The sequence below is a fragment of the Pelophylax lessonae genome (assembly GCF_965119305.1).
Source record: "Pelophylax lessonae genome assembly, chromosome: 1".
NCBI classification, from domain to species: domain Eukaryota; kingdom Metazoa; phylum Chordata; class Amphibia; order Anura; family Ranidae; genus Pelophylax; species Pelophylax lessonae.
Window position 1 is genome coordinate 409528746 of NC_138768.1, and position 21014 is coordinate 409549759.

Consider the following 21014-nt stretch of genomic DNA (forward strand, 5'->3'; position numbering starts at 1 on the left):
GACCGGCCGGTATTATCATACTGGTAGGCAGCAGTGTGAATGCTTTTATGGGGGTACCAGACTGATTTGCCTCCTGGACACTGCCCTCCGACCCAATTTACCACATAAGACTGGCACTATACAAAAAGTGTAGCGCAAGCCGGCGGGGACCCTTTTCATGCCGGGAGGAGGCTGTTTTTTTTTTTTTCGTGCTTTTTGCTGCCCTCCCCTGCAAAGTGCCGCCCTAGGCCTGGGCCTTGTTTGCCTAGGCCAAGATACAGCACTGCATGCAGTATCTATCCAATAGGATAGGTACTGCATGCTTAGTTGAGTTAGTTGCTTAGGTAATTCCAGGTGGCGACTTTTTTTTTTGGCCAGGCAGTGTATGATGGTATTTTCTTCTGAAAATAGCAGCCAACTATTACATAGAAGTGTGTAACATCCTTAGCCCCTTCACACCCACTGTACGCAAATATGCAGCCCCACTGGACTTTTTGCTGCAGAGCCGCATATTTGCGCATCTCCCGCGTGGTACACTCCAAACACAGAGACTAGGGTCTCACCGAGAGCCCCGGGCCCCGTTCCAACAATCGGGGCCCAGAATGTCCGTTTCTGGGGTACCTGATTGCTGTGATAGCCTCTGATTGGCTGTCACAGTGACCAGTCACTGTAAAGCCCGCCCCAGTGTTTTCTGTCTCTGTTAATGGATGAGGCAGAAATAATGTATCTTTCTCTGTCCTTGCAGAAAACAAGTATTTAAAAAAAAAATAATAATAATAATTAAAAGAGAAAAACCTTGGTTGCGGGCGGCACAGTGGTGTAGTGGTTAGCACTTTCACCTAGCAGCAAGAGGGTCGCTGGTTCGAATCCCAACCACGACACTACCTGCCTGGAGTTTGTATGTTCTCCCTGTGCCTGCGTGGGTTTCCTCCGGGTACTCCGGTTTCCTCCCACACTCCAAAGACATGCTGGTAGGTTAATTGGATCCTGTATAAAATTGGCCCTACTATGTATGTATGAATGTGAGTTAGGGACCTTAGATTGTACGCTCCTTGAGGGCAGGGACTGATGTGAATGTGTAATGTATATGTAAAGCGCTGCGTAAATTAACAGCGCTATACAAGTACCTGAAATAATAATAATAATAATCTAGGTCAGCCCCAGGGTTAGTGGTCAGTTCAAAGGTCGAGGTCAGTATTTTTTGAATAGGTTTTTTTTAATTAGTTTCAGTGTCAGTTAGTGTCAGTGTGTTTTAGGCAGGATAAAAAAAAAAAAAAAGCAAAATGCACACTTTTGTTTCTGGGCTGTACTACAGGTACAAGCAACAACTAACATACACATATGCAGTATTGCTGCAATCGTCAGGAGCAGGAGAATGTATTTTTGGGGATAGGTTATGGTAGTAGCAAGAAATACACAGTTACATTTTAAAAAATGTTTTGTTTTTTTTACTATTTTGGGACAGTTTTCCTTAGATAATTAAAAAAAACAAAAAAGCAAAACAGGAGATATCTATTACCATTTACTTCCAAATGAAAGCCACATTTTTTTCCTGAAAAAAACAAGGTAGTTGCGATGATATGTTTGGTTTTACTAACACATGTCACAGTTGCAAATTTGAGCTTAGACATTAAGATTTGTTTTACCCTTAAGCGTGAAGTGGTTAAAGAAGACCTCCACATCGCTGGATTTCAAACCTGGCAATTTCAGGAACTGTCTTGTAAACCTGATGAACAAATTGTGTTGATCCAATTTGGTGTTCTATAAGTAAGGCAATTGACTAATGACATTTGTCTTTAAAAACTTCATTTTTGAAGAAGCTTTTTGAAGAATTCAGGTAAAGCATAGTGTACCTTGTGAAGAATTGTTTCACTCATTGCAAAAAGCATTCAGATGCACAAAGCGCAGTAGTGTGCCACTCATAGAAAAGTTTTGTTTCTGGTTCATACATGAATTCTTTCTTTTTTTTTTTTTTTAAGAGTGGATCCATTCCACTATGCAAATCTACAAATGAATTGATGGCAGGGAACTGTTCCAAAATCTTTCTAACAGCTTTTTCCAAGTGAAAGCTACCATGGTACTACATATTTCAGCATTTTGAGGTTTTCTATCTCACAGAATTCACAAAAGTCTTCAGCTTTGCCATTCTTTCAGCATTTTTAGATAAATAATTAAAAACCATGGTTACAGTGTAGTCTGCAGGCACACACAAGAAAGAAGGTGTAAAAATGACATAAGCAGCCCTGGACATAGACATTATTTCTGTAGTTACTAAGCAACTTCTGTAGGCTATTAGGTCTTCCAATATTACCAATTATAGTCTCTAATGGCAAGCCCAAACAATTTCTCCAAAGAATTCTAGATTTCCAGAAAAAAATATGCACCAGAAGAAAGATATCATTTGTTGAACAGTGTTCTATGCAGGACAGCATCTCCAGCCTTGCAAGTTGTAATTTGCAAAAAAAGGATTCAGAGAATTGACTAGCAAAGGCAAAGCTTTTTCATCATAGACATTATTACTTCCATCCAGATGCAGGGTAAATAATTCCTTTCTCACAATATCAGAAACAGCACAGGTGCCATTTGGTGACAGTAAATTATTAAAGTAAATTTAAAGTCTTTTTTTTCTTTAAAAATACTAAACATGTTATACTTACCTGCTCTGTGTAATGGTTTTGCACAGAGCAGCCTAGATCCTCCTCTTCTCGGGTCCCTCGCTGGCACTCCTGGCCCCTCCTTCCTGTAAAGTTCCCCTACAGCAAGCAGCCTGCTATGGGGGCACCCGAGCCGAGCCGCAGCTCTTTGTGTCCATTCAGACACAGAGCCACCATTCGGCCCTGTTCACTCTCTCCCCTCATTGGCTAACAGACTTTTATTGACAGTATCAATCGGGAGAGGGACGGCTGAGGTACTCGCGCACATCACTGGATTGAGATAGGCTCAGGTAAGTATTGGGGGGGGGGCTGATGGGGGCTGCTGCACACAGAAGGTTTTAAATAGTAAATAGTGTTCCAGCCTCAATTGTCTGGAAAAAAAGATCACTTTTTTTATTCGGTAAGGCAGCACTAGTTTTGCCCAATCAGGATGGCAAAGGCAGTTTCTGGAGCACACAGCAGCAGTAGTCCCGAAGCAGCTGAGCAGTCCTGAAGGCTATATTAAGAGAGCACAGCACACAGGGATCCCACTCCTCCCGCAATGCAATTCTCCCCGTGCACTCTTCCACCAACAGACGGTGTCTTTTCTCCTCCAGCTATCTGCAGCACTCACTGTCCCCTTGCAGGAAGCTCAGTCTCATCTTAGCAGCATCTAAAAGGAAGACTGATCCTTGTAAACAGAGCTCTCCACCTGCTCTTCAAAACTGGTCCTCCTGGGACCTGTAGTCCCATACAGTCTTTCATTGATGTGAGTCACTTTACGGTGGACTACATCTCCAATGAATCCTTGCAGCTCCCAGTATTACTGGGCAATCATCCTCTCCCACTGGAAGGTGGGCAGGGCTCGCAGGGCTGCAGCTGCAACCAATAGAAATCCTCCTTCTCCACAGTTTCCTTCAGCCTTTACGCTCACGCCCTTTGAAAGCCTCTGTAGGGCTCGACCCCACTCACCGGGACTCATATCCCTCCTATATGCCTTTCTTGTGATACACCCCTTTTCACGGCCTATCATTCTAACTGGGAACTGGAATTGGGAAGTAAGTTGGACAAGGAGGACTGGCAGCACATGACGGCAGCTCTCTCAAAATGTTCCCGAAATGTTTTGATTCTAGAAAATGCTTATAAGGTGTTCTACAGATGGTATTATACCCCAGCCAGGCTGGCAAAATTTATACCTGCGTATTCTCCCTTGTGTTTTCGTGGATGCACTCAGGAGGGAACCATGGCACATATTTGGTGGACATGCCCCAAGGTGCGCAGACTATGGATCAGGATCTATGCTTTGAGGCGCTTCTATCTAAACCTATACCTGACTTGACCCGTAAGCAACGTCAGTTGGCCCAGCATTTGTTTACAGCTATGAAATTGACAATTGCCCGATCATGGAAGACCCCGTTGCTTAGTTTTGAGGCTGTCAAAAAAACCCCTCCTTAGTCTTCTATGCCTTTTCTTAAAAATAAAAACTTTTGTACAAGAAATCCTCCTTCTCCTCTTGCTGTGGAGAGGAAAGAGAGAAAGGAATTGCAGCAGCACAGAAGTGTGAGTGAGCGGGAGTCCATACTGTACACACCCCCACCCATTTAACCACTTTAAGACTGGACTGTATCATCTCTGTACCAGCACTGTACCCATATTTATTTTATAAAATTTTTTGAGACAGATGGAGCTTTGTTTTGGTGGTATTTGATCACTACTGGGATTTTTATTGTTTTCTATATAATGGAACAAAGGCTGAAATATTTGCAAATAAATAATCTTTCTAAAATGTATTCTGCTAACTTCCTTTGGGAATAAAAAAGCAAATCAGTGTATGTTATTTAGTCTTCTTGTATATACTATATACAGAGTCTACAAACTGTGGTATATACTGTATATATTTGAAAATTGATACTCCTAAAGTTTGACTGCTTGTCCTATTTCTTGAGGCCCTAAAATGCCAGGACGGTACAAATACCTCATAGATCACCCCTTTTTGGAAAGTAGACAGTCCAAGGTATTTAGTGGGAGGCATAGTGAGTTTTTTAAGTTAATTTTGTGCACAAATGTCATTAAAACACATTATTTCCTACGCACAGCTTAGTCATATTTACAAAACACCCCAAAACACATTCTGTCACTCCTACTACTCAAGTGGTCAGGGAATATACAGTAGCTTAGTTTATCATCTTCTATAGCAGTCGTCATCTCTATCCATAAACCAAGCAGCCCTAGCCTACTTGTACGTGGCTGCCCCCAGGAATGCAATGTTCACTGGCTAGGAAGTACAGGAGGCTGAGGAAAGGAGGAACAAAAGAATTCCTGTGGTTCCAGGAGTATAGTTGTCCCTAGGGGATGGCTGAGATTGGTGTCTTGAAGGAACGTAGTCAGTTGAACATGCAGATTGGTCAGTTCAGGCAGCAGGCAAAGACATGGTTAGCAAAACAGGCAAAGGATCGGTGCAGGCAGCAGGCAGAAAGGTAGTCAATAAACAAGCCAGGGTCTGAACAGATGGCAGGTAGAGGCAACACTGCACTGGTGTGGCAGTATTTAGGAACACTGTTACTGACTGCACTGGTCTAGTGACACTGGGGCTGGTGTGGTGGTGATCAGGAACACTGTTGCTGACTGTACTGGTCTATTGACACTTTGACACTGGGACTTGTGTATTAGTGATTAGGAACACCGTTGGTGGCTTACTCTGGTCTGGGACTGGTGTGGTGTAGTGATACTAGGACTGGTGTGGCAGCAATAAGGAACAGTTTTGTTGACTTACACTGGTCTGGCAACACTTGCACTAGTGTGGCAGCTATCAGGAACACTGTTGCTGGCATACACTGGTCTGGTGACATTGGGACTGGTGTGGCGGTGATTAGGAAAAATATTGCTGGCTGCACTGGTCTGGCGTAACCGCAATCAGTAACACTGTTTCTAGCAGCATTTGTTTGGCCATGCTGTGACTGGTGTGGTGGTGTTCGGAGTCACCGAGACTAGCTGCACTTCACATTTGAGCCATGGTATCTTGGTGTGCCGCTCAGTTTCAGTTGATGTAAGGTATGTATGTGAATTTTTCCAGCATCCGCTACAGAAGTGCAGCTGAGGGATGAACCCTGTCCTGGCTTCTATGGTAGCTCAAGGGAGAAAACGGAGGTGATCTCTGGTGCCGCACATCCATATGGTCCTATGGTGATAATCAGAGTGGCAACCTCAGCCTGGACTCCAACCAGACCACGCTTCCAACATGCTCCCATAACTTAGCTCCGGGGGTGGAGCAAAATGCGTTGGGGGAATGACCTTGTTGGACTCCAGGCTTAGGTTCCCACTCTGATTACCACCATAGGACCATACGGATGTGTGGCATCAGTGCTCACCTCCTTTTTCTCCCTTGATTCACATGTGAGGTTGGGGAGTGGTAAAACCTTGTGGTTGCAGCCAGTATCACTGATCAGCAGACAGTAGAGCAGTAAAATGTCAATATAGTGAAAGTTTACTGCTCGGTGGTAAGGGGGATGTGATCGCTGTTTTTTTTTGTTTTTTTTTTTTTACACTCTGCTTATTACAGTCCCAATGACTGTAATAAGCAATCAGTTTCCTCTCACAGCCGATGGCTGTTTATATACAACAGCCCGGAAGGAAGCCATTTAAGGGCTAACTCTACCTGGCTAAACATGTAATTTAAAGTATTGTTTGTGAATTATGATCCATGTCGCCCAATGTTGCATTAAAAGGACTACCCTCTTCTACTGTATAGTATTTATTAACATTTTTTTTTTTGCATTAGCACATGTCCCCAATGGATGTGCTCAGCCACCCATGCTATTTTTTTTTTACAATCCCTTGGCTATTAGCATTGAAAATTGAAGAACATATTTTCAAGATTTGCACCTCCTATAGACTTCAGTGGGGTTCCATTTAAAGTTCAGGATTTATGGATTTTATGCGGAATTCAATGAACCCCCTATGATCTGAACCCAGACACATTCACTCATCCTTAAAATCAGCAACACAGGGGGCACATTGTTTTAATATATTTTCCGCAATACAAAGGAGGAAGCATTCCACATATAAATCAATAATTCTACTCTACACCTTTTCAGCCTCATCTTGAATATGAAGTTCAATTTTGGTTATTAATCCCCAGAAATGACATAGAAAGAGTTCAGCAAAGGCAACAAAATTATTAAGTGGGATGAAGGGCCTCAGCTATGAGGATCGATTACGTATATATCAGTGTTTCACTCTGTAGAAGAGGCACTTAAGTGGGGATATGATTACAATATACAAACATGTCAAAGGTGACCTCAGAAACTGTAATAAACTGTTTTAATGTCTCAGAAGAGGACACGCAGTCACCTTTTGAGGGTAGAAAAAGGAAGGTTTAACTTTAGGATATGGACAGGGTTCTTTACTGTCAGAGCAGTTACAATGTAGAACTCCTTTTCCCAGGAAGTGGTGCTAGCTGAGAGTGTTGACAAAGTGTAAAAAAGCGTGTATATGTCTATTTTGAGGAAGCAGAATTTTTAGAGAATAAAAAAAAATCACACACAATGAGCAACTATTGAAGAACCCCTATGTATATACAAATAAACCAGAATTACAACTCATTCAAAAAGTAAAACACCTCTCAAGTGGTTCATCTGTTCTGCCTCCCTTCTCTTTCCAGCACTTCATGTTTTATCAAAACCTTTGCATTCAGCACTTCTGGGAGCGACGGATGCCTGTGTCCAGAGCCGGGACAAGAGGAAGTGGGGCAAGGAGGGGCGGCTGCACCGGGCACTGATATTGTGTGAGGTGGGGGGGATGCCGCATGAAAAGTTTCTGCTGTTAAAAGCTGACTGGGGTAGTGACAGTGGCGTCACTACTTCTGTCAGCTTAGCGCTGGATGAGAAAAAACAAATCTGGACAGGAGGAGAAAGCCAGGAAAGGGTGTGGGCTGTGCTCTCTCTTCCCTCCAGCTCCTCCTCCTGTAGCTGCAGCACTCCTTGATTGGGACTGTCAGATCGGGACTGTGCAGGATTTGCTTACCCACCCTATCTCCTGCCAGCAAAGAATATGGATAGGAAAGTTTCAACCTGACAGCCAGCTGTGCCCCCCAAAACGTGATCCCATAGCACAACAGCAGTAGCATCTCTTCTCCCAGCCTGCCTGTCAAAAGTGTTAGAAGTCAGCTTCTCCTAGGCTCCTTCTCAACTCTGACATCTCAAGATGAGGAGAAGCCTGAGAGGAAGAACATCCCACAGTCTTCTGCCATGCTGCATCTGAGGTCCGTGTGTTTGAGGAGAATTGCACTGGGGACACAATTTGGGGGGGGGGGGGGTCAGAGTACTGAACATTTATGCTGTAAATTAGAGTATTTTTGCTAGGAGGGGGAGGGAGAAGTAGATTAATGCTAGATAGGGGGGATTGAGGGGGATTTGTGTTGGAATAAAGAAGGTAAGGGGGAATCTGTGAGGGGGGGGTTATTGCAAGGGTAATTTGTGCTGGAAGGGGGAATTTGGGAGATGACAGGGGTATTATTTGCTCTAGCAGGGGAAATTTGTGGGGGGGGGGGGTGCGGGGAGGGGTCATTTGTGTTGGGAGAGGGGGTGGGGGGAAGAGGATTTGTGCTAGGCGGGGGGACTTGGGGGGGTTTGCTATAAGGGGTGAGGGGGGATTCGTGCTGGGAGGGAGGATCTTTAGGCTAGGAATTGTGCTAGCTGGAATAATGGGGGGGGGGATATTTGTGCTAGTTTGTGCTAAGAGGGGAAATTTGGCCTGGAGATTTTGGGCTAGAGGGGGGGATTGTGGGGGCATTTGTGCTGGGAGGGGGGAGGATTTGGGCTCAGAGGTGAAATTTTAGGGGTGAGGATTCATGCTAGGAGGGGTGGTTTTGGGGCGGATTTGTGCTAGGAGGGGTGGTTTTGGGGGGGATTTGTGCTAGGAGGGGTGGTTTTGGGGGGATTTGTACTAGGAGGGGTGGTTTTGGGGGGAATTTGTGCTAGGAGGTGGGATTTGGGGAAAGAACGTATTTGTGCTGGGGGAGATTTAAAATGGGAGGAAGGGGAATTTTTGATTGTGGAGAAGTTTGGCTTGCAAATGTAATAAGGGAATTTATGATTAGTATTTTTTCTGGCATATAATCCTCATACATCTTGGGGAGCAGAGGGATACACATCGGCATCTTCACCCTGGGTACTAGATAACCTTGTCCCAGCACTACCTGTGACCTACAATTCTGGCCTGCCATTGTGCGCTGTGGTTCTATCCTCCAACCCCCACCTATTAAGCTCAGTCAAAGACAAGGCAAAATGTCATAATTAAATTGTATTTGAGGTAGAATTTAATACCCAGATACATTTTGGTATAAGTTTGGCAAGGTTTACACTTTTGCTGTGAATCCTTGCTGGAAAAAAAACTCTTACATGGAAAAGAAGAGAGAGCTGAAAGATTTTGATGCAGACAGAAAGCAAATTATTGATAACAGCACAACAAGCCTTGCTTGGATTTGATTTATCGCACAGAGCTGTGAACAGAACAACGTCTGCAAGATCGAATAACTCGCTACAGGAAACTATGTCTGGATAATTCCAGCAGACTTATTTTGTAGATACAGCTTAGTCTACTGTAATGTTTCAAGCCATATCAGATTGTATATTTTTTTATTATATGCCGCATGAGAATTATTATTTTTTTTTTTTTTATTTGATTTCAAAGCTAGCCAACCTTGTTTCCTTTACAAATGCGCTACATGTTTGCCTACACATGGAAAACATTAGCATATGTATGTGATGATTTAAAGCTGAACTTCAGGCAGACATTGAAAAAAGCGCAATGCAGTTATGTTTTATGTAGTTTAACCACTTAAGCCCCGGAGGATTTGGCTGCTAAACGACCAGAGGGCATTTTGCGATTCGGCACTGCGTGACTTTAACGGACAATTGCGCGGTCGTGCGACGCTGTACCGAAACGAATTTGGCGTCCTTTTTTTCCCACAAACAGAGCTTTCTTTTGGTGGTATTTGATCACCTGTGCGATTTTTTGATCACGCGCTATAAACAAAAAAAGAGCGTAAATTTTGCAAAAATAGCAATATTTTTCCCTTTTTTTTATATGAAATTCCCCCAAAAAAAAATGTAAAAATCAAAATTTTTTAATATTTTCGGCCAATTTGTTTTATGCTACCTATGTTTGGTAAAAAAAATCGCAAAAAGCGTATTTTGATTGGTTTGCGCAAAAGTTATTGCGTTTACTAACAAAGGGAAAGATTTTTGTCATTTTTGTTGTTTTTTTTTTTAACGCGTAATGGCGGCGATCTGCGATTTTTTTTGCGGTACTGCGACATTGCGGCGGACAGATCGGACCCTTGACTGACATTTTTGACACTTTTGGGGTTACCAGTGACATTTCTACAGTAATCAGTGCTATACATATGCACTGTTACTGTAAAAATGCACTGGTAGTGAAGGGGTTAACTTTATTTGAGAGGGAGGGGCTGTGTGTGTCCCTAGGGGCGTGATTCTAACTGTGATTGGCTGTGGCTTCAACTGTATGAGGAGTGATCAATGGATCTACATAGTAGATCCATGTGATCAGCTCTCATACAGAGAGGAGAATGACAGGCAGCTTGTTTACACAAGCTGCCTGACTATCTCCCTCTCCCCCGCCGATCGCAGAGTGGCCGGCGGCGATCGGGTCCGCCGGTCACGCGCGCGGGGGGGTCCGTGACCACGCGGGAGCGGGAGCGCGCCTCCGGCGGCGCGCGCTCGCTCCCTAAACCCTCACAGGCGAGCGACGTAGACCTACGTCACTTTGCCTGTGAGGGGCTGACCGCCGCCGTAGATAGTCGTGCGGCGGTCGGCAAGTGGTTAAATGCAACCAGTACAAATACCTGAATTTGACTTGGTTTCAGATACTTGTAATCCTCTATAACACATGTGTTAAACGCAAGGCCCACCAGGCCGAATTTTGCCCACCAGGCCATTTCATGTGGCCCTTTCTTCTCTCCTGCAGGTGTGACACCCCCTCATCTCTGTCCCCACTCTGTCCCAGCAGTTGGCAGCAGAGAGGAGGACTCACAACTCCTCCTAAAGATCCTGCGCCTCTCTGTGCTGCTGCAGCACCCCCTCACCTCCTCCTCCCCTGGTCTAATCATTCAGCAGACTCTGGCAGCTGAATTCAGCCCTCCTCTGGTCCTCCTCCAGAACCTGCACTTTCTGCTTCCCAGCTCCACCCCCAGCTTCTTCCCGTCAGCAGCACAAGTAATGTATGGGAGGGTGGGGGACTCGACTTCTGATAATAGGGGGACTCTTGACATCTCATGTAAGGGGGGTTGGGGTGCTCTGGACATCTTTTGGGGCAACGATAATGCTGATGTGGCCCGCCATGAAATTGAGTTTGACACCCCTGCTCTATAATATAACAAACTGGAGGAAGGAGGGGCAGAATTAGGAACCCACCAGTTGTACTACATGCAAAGCCAGGAACATGTTGATAGGATGAGAGAGCAGTCTGCTGAGCTCATTAGACTGCTACTGTTGCCTCACTGTCCAGTAACAGGCTGGGGGGCTAAATTGTGTTACATAACTGCAGCAAAAAAAGTCTGGTTGCTAGGTTGGTGGTGCTTGGTTGCTAGGTTGGTGTTGCTGTTTTTGATTGTGTAAATTCTCAGGACTGAATTGACAGAAATATAAATATTTAGCAGATGAAAAAGCCCTAATATGTGAATTATAACTATTTTTTAGCTATTTTCATGGAACTATGATCTCAGTACCAGCTTTACCCACTCCAAGCTATTAGACAAAGTCTTCCCGTTAACCTATTTATTAGGAAGATTGATTGATTAAGACTTTTTTGGATTTGGAAACAGGTTTACAAAAAAAACTTATACCATAGAGACCTTCCTTCTTGTGCAACATGTTTACATACTGTAAATCAGCCATATAATCCTTTGGAGGTTTTTGGTACCATAGAATGCTTAGCAATGTGAGTACACTTTAAAAGGCAACTCCACTTTTGTGGGGAAAAAAATTAGCAAATAAAAAAATAATATAGCGTATAAAATTGCAACACAAATCATATTGTAATTAACCACTTAAGGACCACCCGCCGCAGTTTCACTGCAGCAGGCAGTCCCTCCTGCGTGAACCGACTGTACTTCGGTCGCATGCCTGCTGCTAGGCGGCGCGCTCCCGCCCCCACTTGGCAGCGGGGACTCCAATGCATGGGGGCTGGTGGCTCCCCGCTGAGAAAGAAGGACAGCTGGCCATTATTCTCTCTGGAATGATCACAGAGCCCCTGTGATCCTTCTATATAGGATCACGGGTCTCTGTGATCATTTCAAAAGCCCAACCCCCATACAGTTAGAAACACGCCCCTAGGCTTACATTTAACCTCTGATCACCCACTGTGTTAACCCCTTCCCTTCCAGTGTCATTAGTACAGTAACAGTGCATATTTTTAGCACTGATTACTGTAGTAATGTCACTGGTACCCCCAAAAGTGTCAAAAATGTCGATTAGGGGTCCGATCTGTCCGCCGCAATGTCGCAGTTCCGCTAAAAATCGCAGATGGCCGCCATTACTAGTAAAAAAAAAACAAAAACAATAAAAATGACATAAATCTTTTCCCTAGTTTGTAGACGCGATAACTTTTGCGCAAACCAATCAAAATACGTTTATTGCGATTTTTTTTTACCAAAAAAATGTAGCAGAAAACAAATTGGCCTAAAATGATGAAAAAATTTGATTTTTTTAATTTTTTGGGGGGTACGTTATATAGCGGAAAGTGAAGTGTCTTTTTTTTCAGAATTGTCACTATTTTTTTTGTTTATAGCGCAAAAATAAAAATCGCACAGGTGATCAAATACCACCAAAAGAAAGCTCTATTTGTGGGAAAAAAAGGACATTAATTTTATTTGGGTACAGCGTAACACGACCGCACAATTGCCTGTTAAAGTATTGCAGTGCCGAATCGCAAAAATGGCCTGGTCATTAAGGGGGCAAATCCTTCTGGTCCAGAACTGGTTAAATGTTTTAAGAAAGTTACCTTTCATTTTCAAACTGAAGCACTGTAATTCTCTGCAAAATGCAATATGGCTACCTGGAGGTGTTCTGTACACAGATGGTGTACAGAACGACCTCCAGGTATATCATTTCCTGCTTGTGCGATTGGCTTACTGATTTTCCCAGAAGTCTTCACCAGGGTTGCCAACCTCCCACAGCATTTTATACTGAAAAAACATGGGAAATTTACTGGCGAATCACATTTTTTACTGACAACCTGAAACATGACAGAGCTACTAATAAAAACGAAGACAATCAATATTTAAAAAGTATGCGCACAATTCGGAAACACGGGCAATACACATAGCAAGTCATTTGCATGGTTTACACTTACAAAGCTCAACACAGCATGAAAAATTATCAGCCCCTAATAATTATGGACAGTTGTAAAAGTCACAGATTTTTACAAACTGTCAGTAAATTTACTGACAGTTAGCAATGCGGTCTTCACTAAGACACAAGTTTTCTTTTGTGCATCTCCTGCAATAATTTTATTTTTGATGAGATACTCCCAAAGGATATTACATTTAAAGGAATGCAGACCCTGCAATTTTACTCATTAGAGCCCTGCAGGTGCAGCAGCCGATTGATAATTACAAAACCACTCCAATCAAGATTCACTGGACACAGAAACAACTATTTCTCCAGAATAACAAAAGGTAGGAATCTGCAACAAAGTTTGTTACAATCCTTGCATTGTACATAGATCACCCAGAGAGGTGATGTTTTTTTTTTTTTTTAAACAGAAGTGGAGTTACTCTTTAAGTGTGGTTCTTTGGGGTGTAATATTTTACAGCCTATCTGCCTTCCATCCAAATGTACAGAACTTGCTTTGTTGAATAAAATTTGCAAAAACCTTAGATTTTATTAACTACAAACAAGCACTTTGAAATTTGTTCTTAGTTTTGCACATCTAGTTCTAGCGTGACTAATATTCTCTACCAGTTTAGGCAGTACATGCATAACTGTGCTTATTGAAGGCAATTAGATGGAATCAACATTGCAATAGGCCCTACCAATCTGTAAAATATCAGTTTACTAGTCAGATCAGTTTTAATATGACTTCTGATTGTTTGATCGGTTAAATGATGGATGGATTGATTGATTGATTGATTTGTTGCTATTGTTGCTGTACTTTACACATAAACACTTTATCATTTTTTAATAAATAAGCCAAAGTGCTGTTAAAAAGTTGCTATAGGTGATGGGTACCAACTGTACCTAAATTATGTGGGCAGCAATCTGAACTAGTTTTGAAAAACAGCAATTTTAAGGGAATCCTCAAAGTGCCAAAGACAAGAAGCTGAAAAACAACCCTTTAATTAACAGTGCCAACTTACTACTAATGACTCTCTTTAACATAAACCATAGATACAGTATGGCCATTTATATACATTATATCGTCAAAAGTATTGGGATGCCTGCCTTTACATGCACATGAACTTTAATGGCATCTCAGTCTTAGTCCGTATGGTTCAACATTGAGTTGGCCTACCCTTTGCAGCTATAACAGCTTCAACTCTTCTGGAAAGGCTGTCCACAAGGTTTAGGAGTGTGTCTATGGGAATGTTTGACCATTCTTCCAGAAGCACATTTGTGAGGTCAGGCATTGGGTCAGGTTGCTACTCTTAAGTGACTTTAGTGAGTCTCCAAGAGCCTGATGATGATGCACACAGAGCAGACAGCTGATGTCCTCAAGAGTGGATACACTGTATATGATCTCCACCTGCGTGTTTGTGAAGGCCCGTACATACGATCCGAAAATCGGACAAAAAAAATTCGTATGATAATCGGATCGTTAGTACAGAGCTTTCGAGAGCCGATCACAACAGTTCATCTGATATTATCCAACTGAACAAGCACAAGCATTTTTCTCGTATGATACCAGATCGTACAACCTTTGTTTACTCAGCACAGTTGTCGTTCGAAAATACAATACAAATACTGTACATTACAACAAATGACATCACTTCCAATATTTTTTTCTGTCATACGAGAATGTTCGTAACCGTAGTAAACTCTTCATGCTTGATATGCGAGTAGCATGCAACAAAATAAAAATGGACGAACTGTCGTCCGACTTTCGGATTGTGTGTACAGGACTTAAAACTCTGTGAATATCTACAATGTTATATTTGAGCTACATCTAGTAAACAAAAGCTGTCAGTATACTTGTGTCTATTTCACCCTTCAAACTTGGGTGAAAAAAAGTGGTTTTACCCATGAAGAGTTCTTAGACAATTGGTATATAATTAGTAGGATCAGCACCCTTTAAGGGGTCTGTGGAGAAAACACCATGCATGTTCATTATGAAGAACTACTGGCACAGAAACCCAGCTATTACCAAAGGCCTGAGATTTGTGCCATGATAGTAAAAAATAATAAACCTTCAATTATCACTTATGAAGGACATGCATATCTATGGATTTTCCTAATTGTAATATAAGTTCTGATGTTTCCATCATTTTTAATCAGTTATTTATTTAATTTATCACTTATTTATCCACTTGGCGACCGCCGCAAGTAGATATACTGTGGCGTTCAGCCCCGGCCAGGCAAAGTGACGTATATATACGTCACTAGCCTGTGACCGGCTTGTGAGCCAATAGCGGGCAAGCGCGCGCCCGCTGAGGTGCGCGCCCGCCCCGGCTCGTTCACTGAGGAGTCCGTGTGTGTGACCGGCGGACCCGATGTCCGCCGGTCACACTGCGATCGTCGGTAGAGATGGAGAAAGGCAGGAGGCTTATGTAAACAAGCCGCCTGTCATTCTCCCCTGTGTAAAAATGGAGATTAGACGGTTCTACTATGTAGGACCGTTGATCTCTGTTTTTACAGTAGTAGCCATGTCCCATCACAGTTAGAAGCATGCCCCTAGGACACACTTAACCCCTCCCTCTCCAATACAGTTAACCCCTTCCCTGCCAGCGTCATTTTTACAGTAACAGTGCATATGTATAGCACTGATTACTGCAGTAATGTCACTGGTAACCCCAAAAGTGTTAAAAATGTCAGTCAAGGGTCCGATCTGTCCACCGCAATGTCGCAGTCCCGCAAAAAAAAAATCACAGAACGCCGCCATTACTCGTTAAAAAAAAAAAAACACCAAAAATGACAAAAATCTTTCCCTTTGTTAGTAAACGCGATAACTTTTGCGCAAACCAATCAAAATACGCTTTTTGCATTTTTTTTTTTTACCAAACTATGTAGCATAAAACAAATTGGCCGAAAATGTTAAAAAATTTTGATTTTTTACATTTTTTTTTTTGGGAATTTCATATAAAAAATGTGAAAAATATTGTTATTTTTGCAAAATTTACGCTCTTTTTTTGTTTATAGCGCATGATCAAAAAATGGCACATGTGATCAAATACCACCAAAAGAAAGCTCTGTTTGTGGGAAAAAAAGGACATGAAATTCATTTAGGTACAGCGTCGCACGACCGCGCAATTGTCCGTTAAATTCACGCAGTAAAAAATGGCAAAAACCCCCTGGTCAGGAAGGGGGTAAATCTTCCGGGGCTTAAGTGGTTAAAAATGTTTCTTTTTCAGAGGATTTCTATTGAGATTAATGCAATTAAAACCAAATACCAACCGTCTACAGACCATCAGATTCAAATTTCTGAAACAGACAAAAATAATGACATTTAGCCTGTCCCTACTTTCAGGTGCAGATGCCACCTCCTAGAGGAACCACCCATCCATCATCTGGTGCTTGCCCCAAATCTCAAGCATGTTGAATATAGTAGTCAGTGTTTCAAGTGTGTATGAACATATTGCAACCACATGTTTTGCTTTTAGTTATTACTTTTGTCATTGCTTCTGAGACTTTGTGAACCATGGGTGCTCCTCTACATTTGGGTGGATGGACAAGGGAAGGGATAGTTTTAGACTTTAAAGAGAAAGTCAAAATTTGCATTTCAGTAAAAGAGTTTTAACTTGAGCTACAGGCAGTAGATTTGTACAAGATAGGTACTACTTGTAGTGGACAGTATTTTTTTTTTTTTTTTTGTTTTTTTTTTTTTATTCCACTAAATTGTAATCCTAATGGTCCTAACATATCACATTTTTTTTTTTGTTTTTTTTTTTTATTCCAGTAAATTGTAATCCTAATGGTCCTAACATATCACATTCAGTACACTCAATGAAGAGTTTAAGTGTACTTGAAACTTGTACTTGCAGAGCTTCTTCTGACACTGGATCAAAGAATAAACTACCTATGCATACTCTTTAACATTTGTTCCTTTGCTTAACCTTGCATCAGTGACTGGAATCAATAATAGACATCTCTCTCCTACTTTGACCATTCAACAGTTCTTGCTGTAAGCCTAGAACTGGACTTCAATGATATGACCAACAGGAAACCATTTTTGAGCTTTGTCTTGGCTATAGATACTTGTGTTTGTATAGTTCATTTTTCTTCTATAAAATAAGTTTAATATTTATCCATAGTTAGTAGGATAATGAAACAAACAGACAGCCTGTCCCAAAGAAGTTTTTCATCCTAGACCTGGGCCACCAAAACGGTTAGTAAGCTCAACTTGGTGGTAGATCGGGACAATGGAATACAAATGCATAAATGGACCTTCAGTTTATGTATCCTGTAAAACAATAGAACATTTTAAAACTGAAATCTAGACTATTGGAAGTCACCAGGAAAGAAAATTCCAAAAAAGGCTTTATAGTGGATAGTTTGGATGGAATAAATAAGATACGTCTGTGAGGATTTTCTTGCTGTCTGTGTCTGCACTGTGGAAACATCACCTAATTTGCTGGGACAATCCCCCCATCAAGAACACAGACAACAAGAAAAGGTGACCAAAACTTTAGGCCTTCTTCACTTTACCAACAAAAAATGTTTTTATTGTCTTTATGCCCATAGGAGTCACTGGAATAGTAGGTGAGATAGTTCCTTACATAGTATATGGATCCACAGACAGCAATGAAATCTGATAAATGCATGCACCTGGGCCTAGGTTCTAATTTGTTATCTAACATTTTAGCTTTGTATACATCCCCCTTGGCCAGAGCCCGTGTGAATAGTTTTGTCATCTAGGTTTGCCATCAATAATGGTATAAAGTCAGGGGGGCTGCTGCCTTTCTCCCCTCTCTCCCTTCTCTGTTCTAATGGTGAAAAACTTGGCAGTAGCCCAGAGTCAGAATCCAAATGTCTCAGGTTTAACATTTGGTTCAACTCAGGCCAAAATATCCCTGCTCACTTGTGCTTACTTTTATTATAGGTAACCCAGCCACACACACACACACACACACACATGCCTTCAGTAGTCTAATAGTTTCAATGATTTGGAAGTTCTAGTAACTCAGTTATTCTAAATCCAAAATTCTAACTGTCTTGCTCCCATCTCAATATACCCAGTAATTTTAGTCCATTTTTCCCTTCAAAGTTTGCTCTTTGTCCTTCAAATATCTTGGGATACATACACCTTTAGATCTCTTGCAACTATAATTTCACAACTATATGCCCCTCCTTTAGACTAGGTTCACACTAGTGCGAATTGGATGCAGGTTTGACCACATCCAATTTGCATGACAAGAGAGTGTGCCCGCCTCTCAATGGAGCCAGTTCACACATCTCCATGGCGGCTGCAGAGAGGATTGCACAGGAGTCCTGTGCGTCTTTGGCTCTGTTTCAGGTCCAAATTCAGGCAAAAAATTTGTCCTGACTCATCCCTGAAACGGAGAACAGGAACGCACCAGACCCCTGCCGTGAGCCACATCTGTATTAAGTGTGAACCCAGCCTCGAAGAACCCTCTCAGATCTTATTGGTTATGGCCGGAAAATTCTTTCTTAGCTAGATTGAATAAATATGCTCAAAATAGACATCACATCTCTGTATCCTGTGCCTCTTTCAAACAGTCCCTATCTATGACTCCTCTTCATTCTTAAGAAAATTGCAAAGGGACTTAACAACATATAAATGGGTCAGAAAATGCCCAATAGTTTAGTATAAAATTCTCTCTTCACCTAAAGAAAGGAGGAGGGGAGCAATTGCCCCAGATATCACCTTATATTACCAAGCATTCATTTTTCCAGAAATACCAGCTGGTTTCATCATTTCCTATCAAAACTCTGGGTTTAGATCAAATAACCCATGCCCTGCTTGATCTACAGGCTCTCTCATGGATAGCATTAGAACAGCTCAAGGAAGTCCATCCTCCTCTGGGCCTTGGCCTGTGGGACAGGGCCATCTCAACTTTAAAGATTTCCGCATAAATTGGTCCCATGATCACTTTGTTTACTAACCAGTTATTTCCCCCTGCAATGCATATGTGTTCATTTGGGGCATGGAACAAAGTATCTTATCGCAGACTCACTATGGTATTAAAAACAGACCAAGGCACTCCTGATCTGTCAGGGGCCCTTTTGGGACCCTTTATAACAGACCACTGTTTTCTTATTTTATTCATTCTATATCCAATAAACAGGAGTTAACGTCTCACCTCGTGTCTTTTCAGAACTTACTACTCTGCAACTCAGAGCACGCTATCTTCTAATATATTCTATTCTATCAGCTTCCTCACATTACAATCTCCTTGCTTACAATTACAAACCCACCTGGGAGAGGGAACTGGATACCTGAATCAAACTAGAAGAAAGCTTTTATACTATCACATAACTTTCTATAGCCAGCAAAGCTCAAGAATAAAACTTAAAAATAATTACCAATTGATATAGCTGTCCAGCCATCCAGTATTTTTTTTTCTTTTTCTATTACCTGTTGGCATTGTTAAAGCCCCAGATCCATATCTGGTGGGACTGTCCCCCTATTAAAAGCTTCTGGAAATCTATTTAACTATTTACTCTAAAGTTACAGGAACAATGGCCCCACACAATCCAAAAATGACTGTGTTATCGATGATTCCTGCCTCTATACATCTTGCCAAAAAGACAGCCTCTGAGCCTTCCATCTTTCCCTTTACCCCACCCCAACCTCCCACTCCAACTTTCCTCTTATTCTCTCTGAACCTACCTACTCTTTTCACTTTCTGTATAGTTTTCCACACTCTCTTTCCCTTCTGATGCTAATTCTATCGCCAACATTAGAGGATCCTTTAATGAGACAAGTTGGCAAATCATCAATGATTCTTACCCTGGTGGAAGATATGGGGAACAAAAACCATGCTACTATAGACAGCTGAAGTAAATCTTGTTTGACATGATGACGTGATTTATTGTATGTGATTGTATCTGCATATGTCTAAACTACCCTGTTTCTGTATGCCTCTGTATACTATTTTCCACATTGTTCACCCCTATATGATTATTGCAAATGCTTTGATTGTCTCTCTTATGCAAATATACTGTAAACCTAATAAAGTAAGATTGATTAAAACATGACAAATGCTCAAAGTAAACCTGTCATGGGGAAATAATGGTTTCCATTGTTAACTAACATTTTTACAAGAAGGTTATCTGTCTATTAACCTAACCCACTGATTTTAATAGTTTATGAATCACCAACGTAGGACAAGATCATGAAAGAGACAACATTTAGAACTGCTTATTTGTACACAGCACTTGTTGTGATTTAGTCATTCAAAGTATTGTAGTTTAGGATGACAGCCAGGCAGCCAATGGCAGCCAGCATTTTTCTTATAATGAGCTTAGTTTAAAGAAGCCTTGATAGAAGATTTGCAGAATAGCCCTTTACTCAGACCAAAGATAACACTTTATGGACATGTTTGGTCTTTATAGAAAATACCTACTTCCCCAATTATTGTGACTGACTATGAACTTTGTTCTTTAGACAATGTACATTTTTTCCTGTTCTCTACATTTGCTAAGAGTTCTTGTTAGTTTACTGCATAAATATTTTACTGTTAGTGACTGTATTATCTGCTGTTTTCTACAGGAACACAGAGAGCAGCCAAACATCCTAGTTCTTCAAGAAGAGTCAAGTACTCCACAAGAGCATGAAGGAGTAGCTATGAATGTTCGACATGGAGATGTAAATGAAACTGCGGGGTTAAAAGAGGTAAGAGATATCCCCCTAGTTTAAAGGTTATGCAGTAATAAAGTAAAGTGTTATTGTGAGTTAGCTTGGACATTGCTGTCACCAATGCAAATACAAATGCACAAAATGTAAGCACGTTGCTTCCCTGGAAGCTCAGGTCCTGAATCTAGGGAAGCAGCTGGCAGCACTGAGCCAAATGTCCATACCGAGGGAGAGCTGGGATCGTACCCGCCAGGCGCAGGCAGGGGCCTGCACAGAGGTGGGCGGAGTATTAGAGGTGCAGGCATCAGAGCAGAGTAGAGGGGTGACAGTTAGGAGGGGTAGAAGGGGACAAGGCAAGGAGGCCGGTCCTGGGCTGGAGCACCCCAATAAATACGCTCGTTGCGTGATGTT

At 42.0% G+C, this 21014-nt stretch overlaps 1 protein-coding gene across 4 annotated transcripts in view; it reads left to right on the forward strand.

Moving 5' to 3' along the window:
• Positions 1-21014, forward strand: part of SLC24A2 (solute carrier family 24 member 2) — a 246390-nt gene that overhangs the window by 100405 nt on the left and 124971 nt on the right. For all 4 annotated transcript variants that reach the window (XM_082257876.1, XM_082257873.1, XM_082257874.1 and 1 more), the window contains exon 4: positions 20520-20642. In XM_082257876.1, the coding sequence (XP_082114002.1) occupies positions 20520-20642 (123 nt within the window). The remainder of the gene's footprint in view (positions 1-20519; positions 20643-21014) is intronic.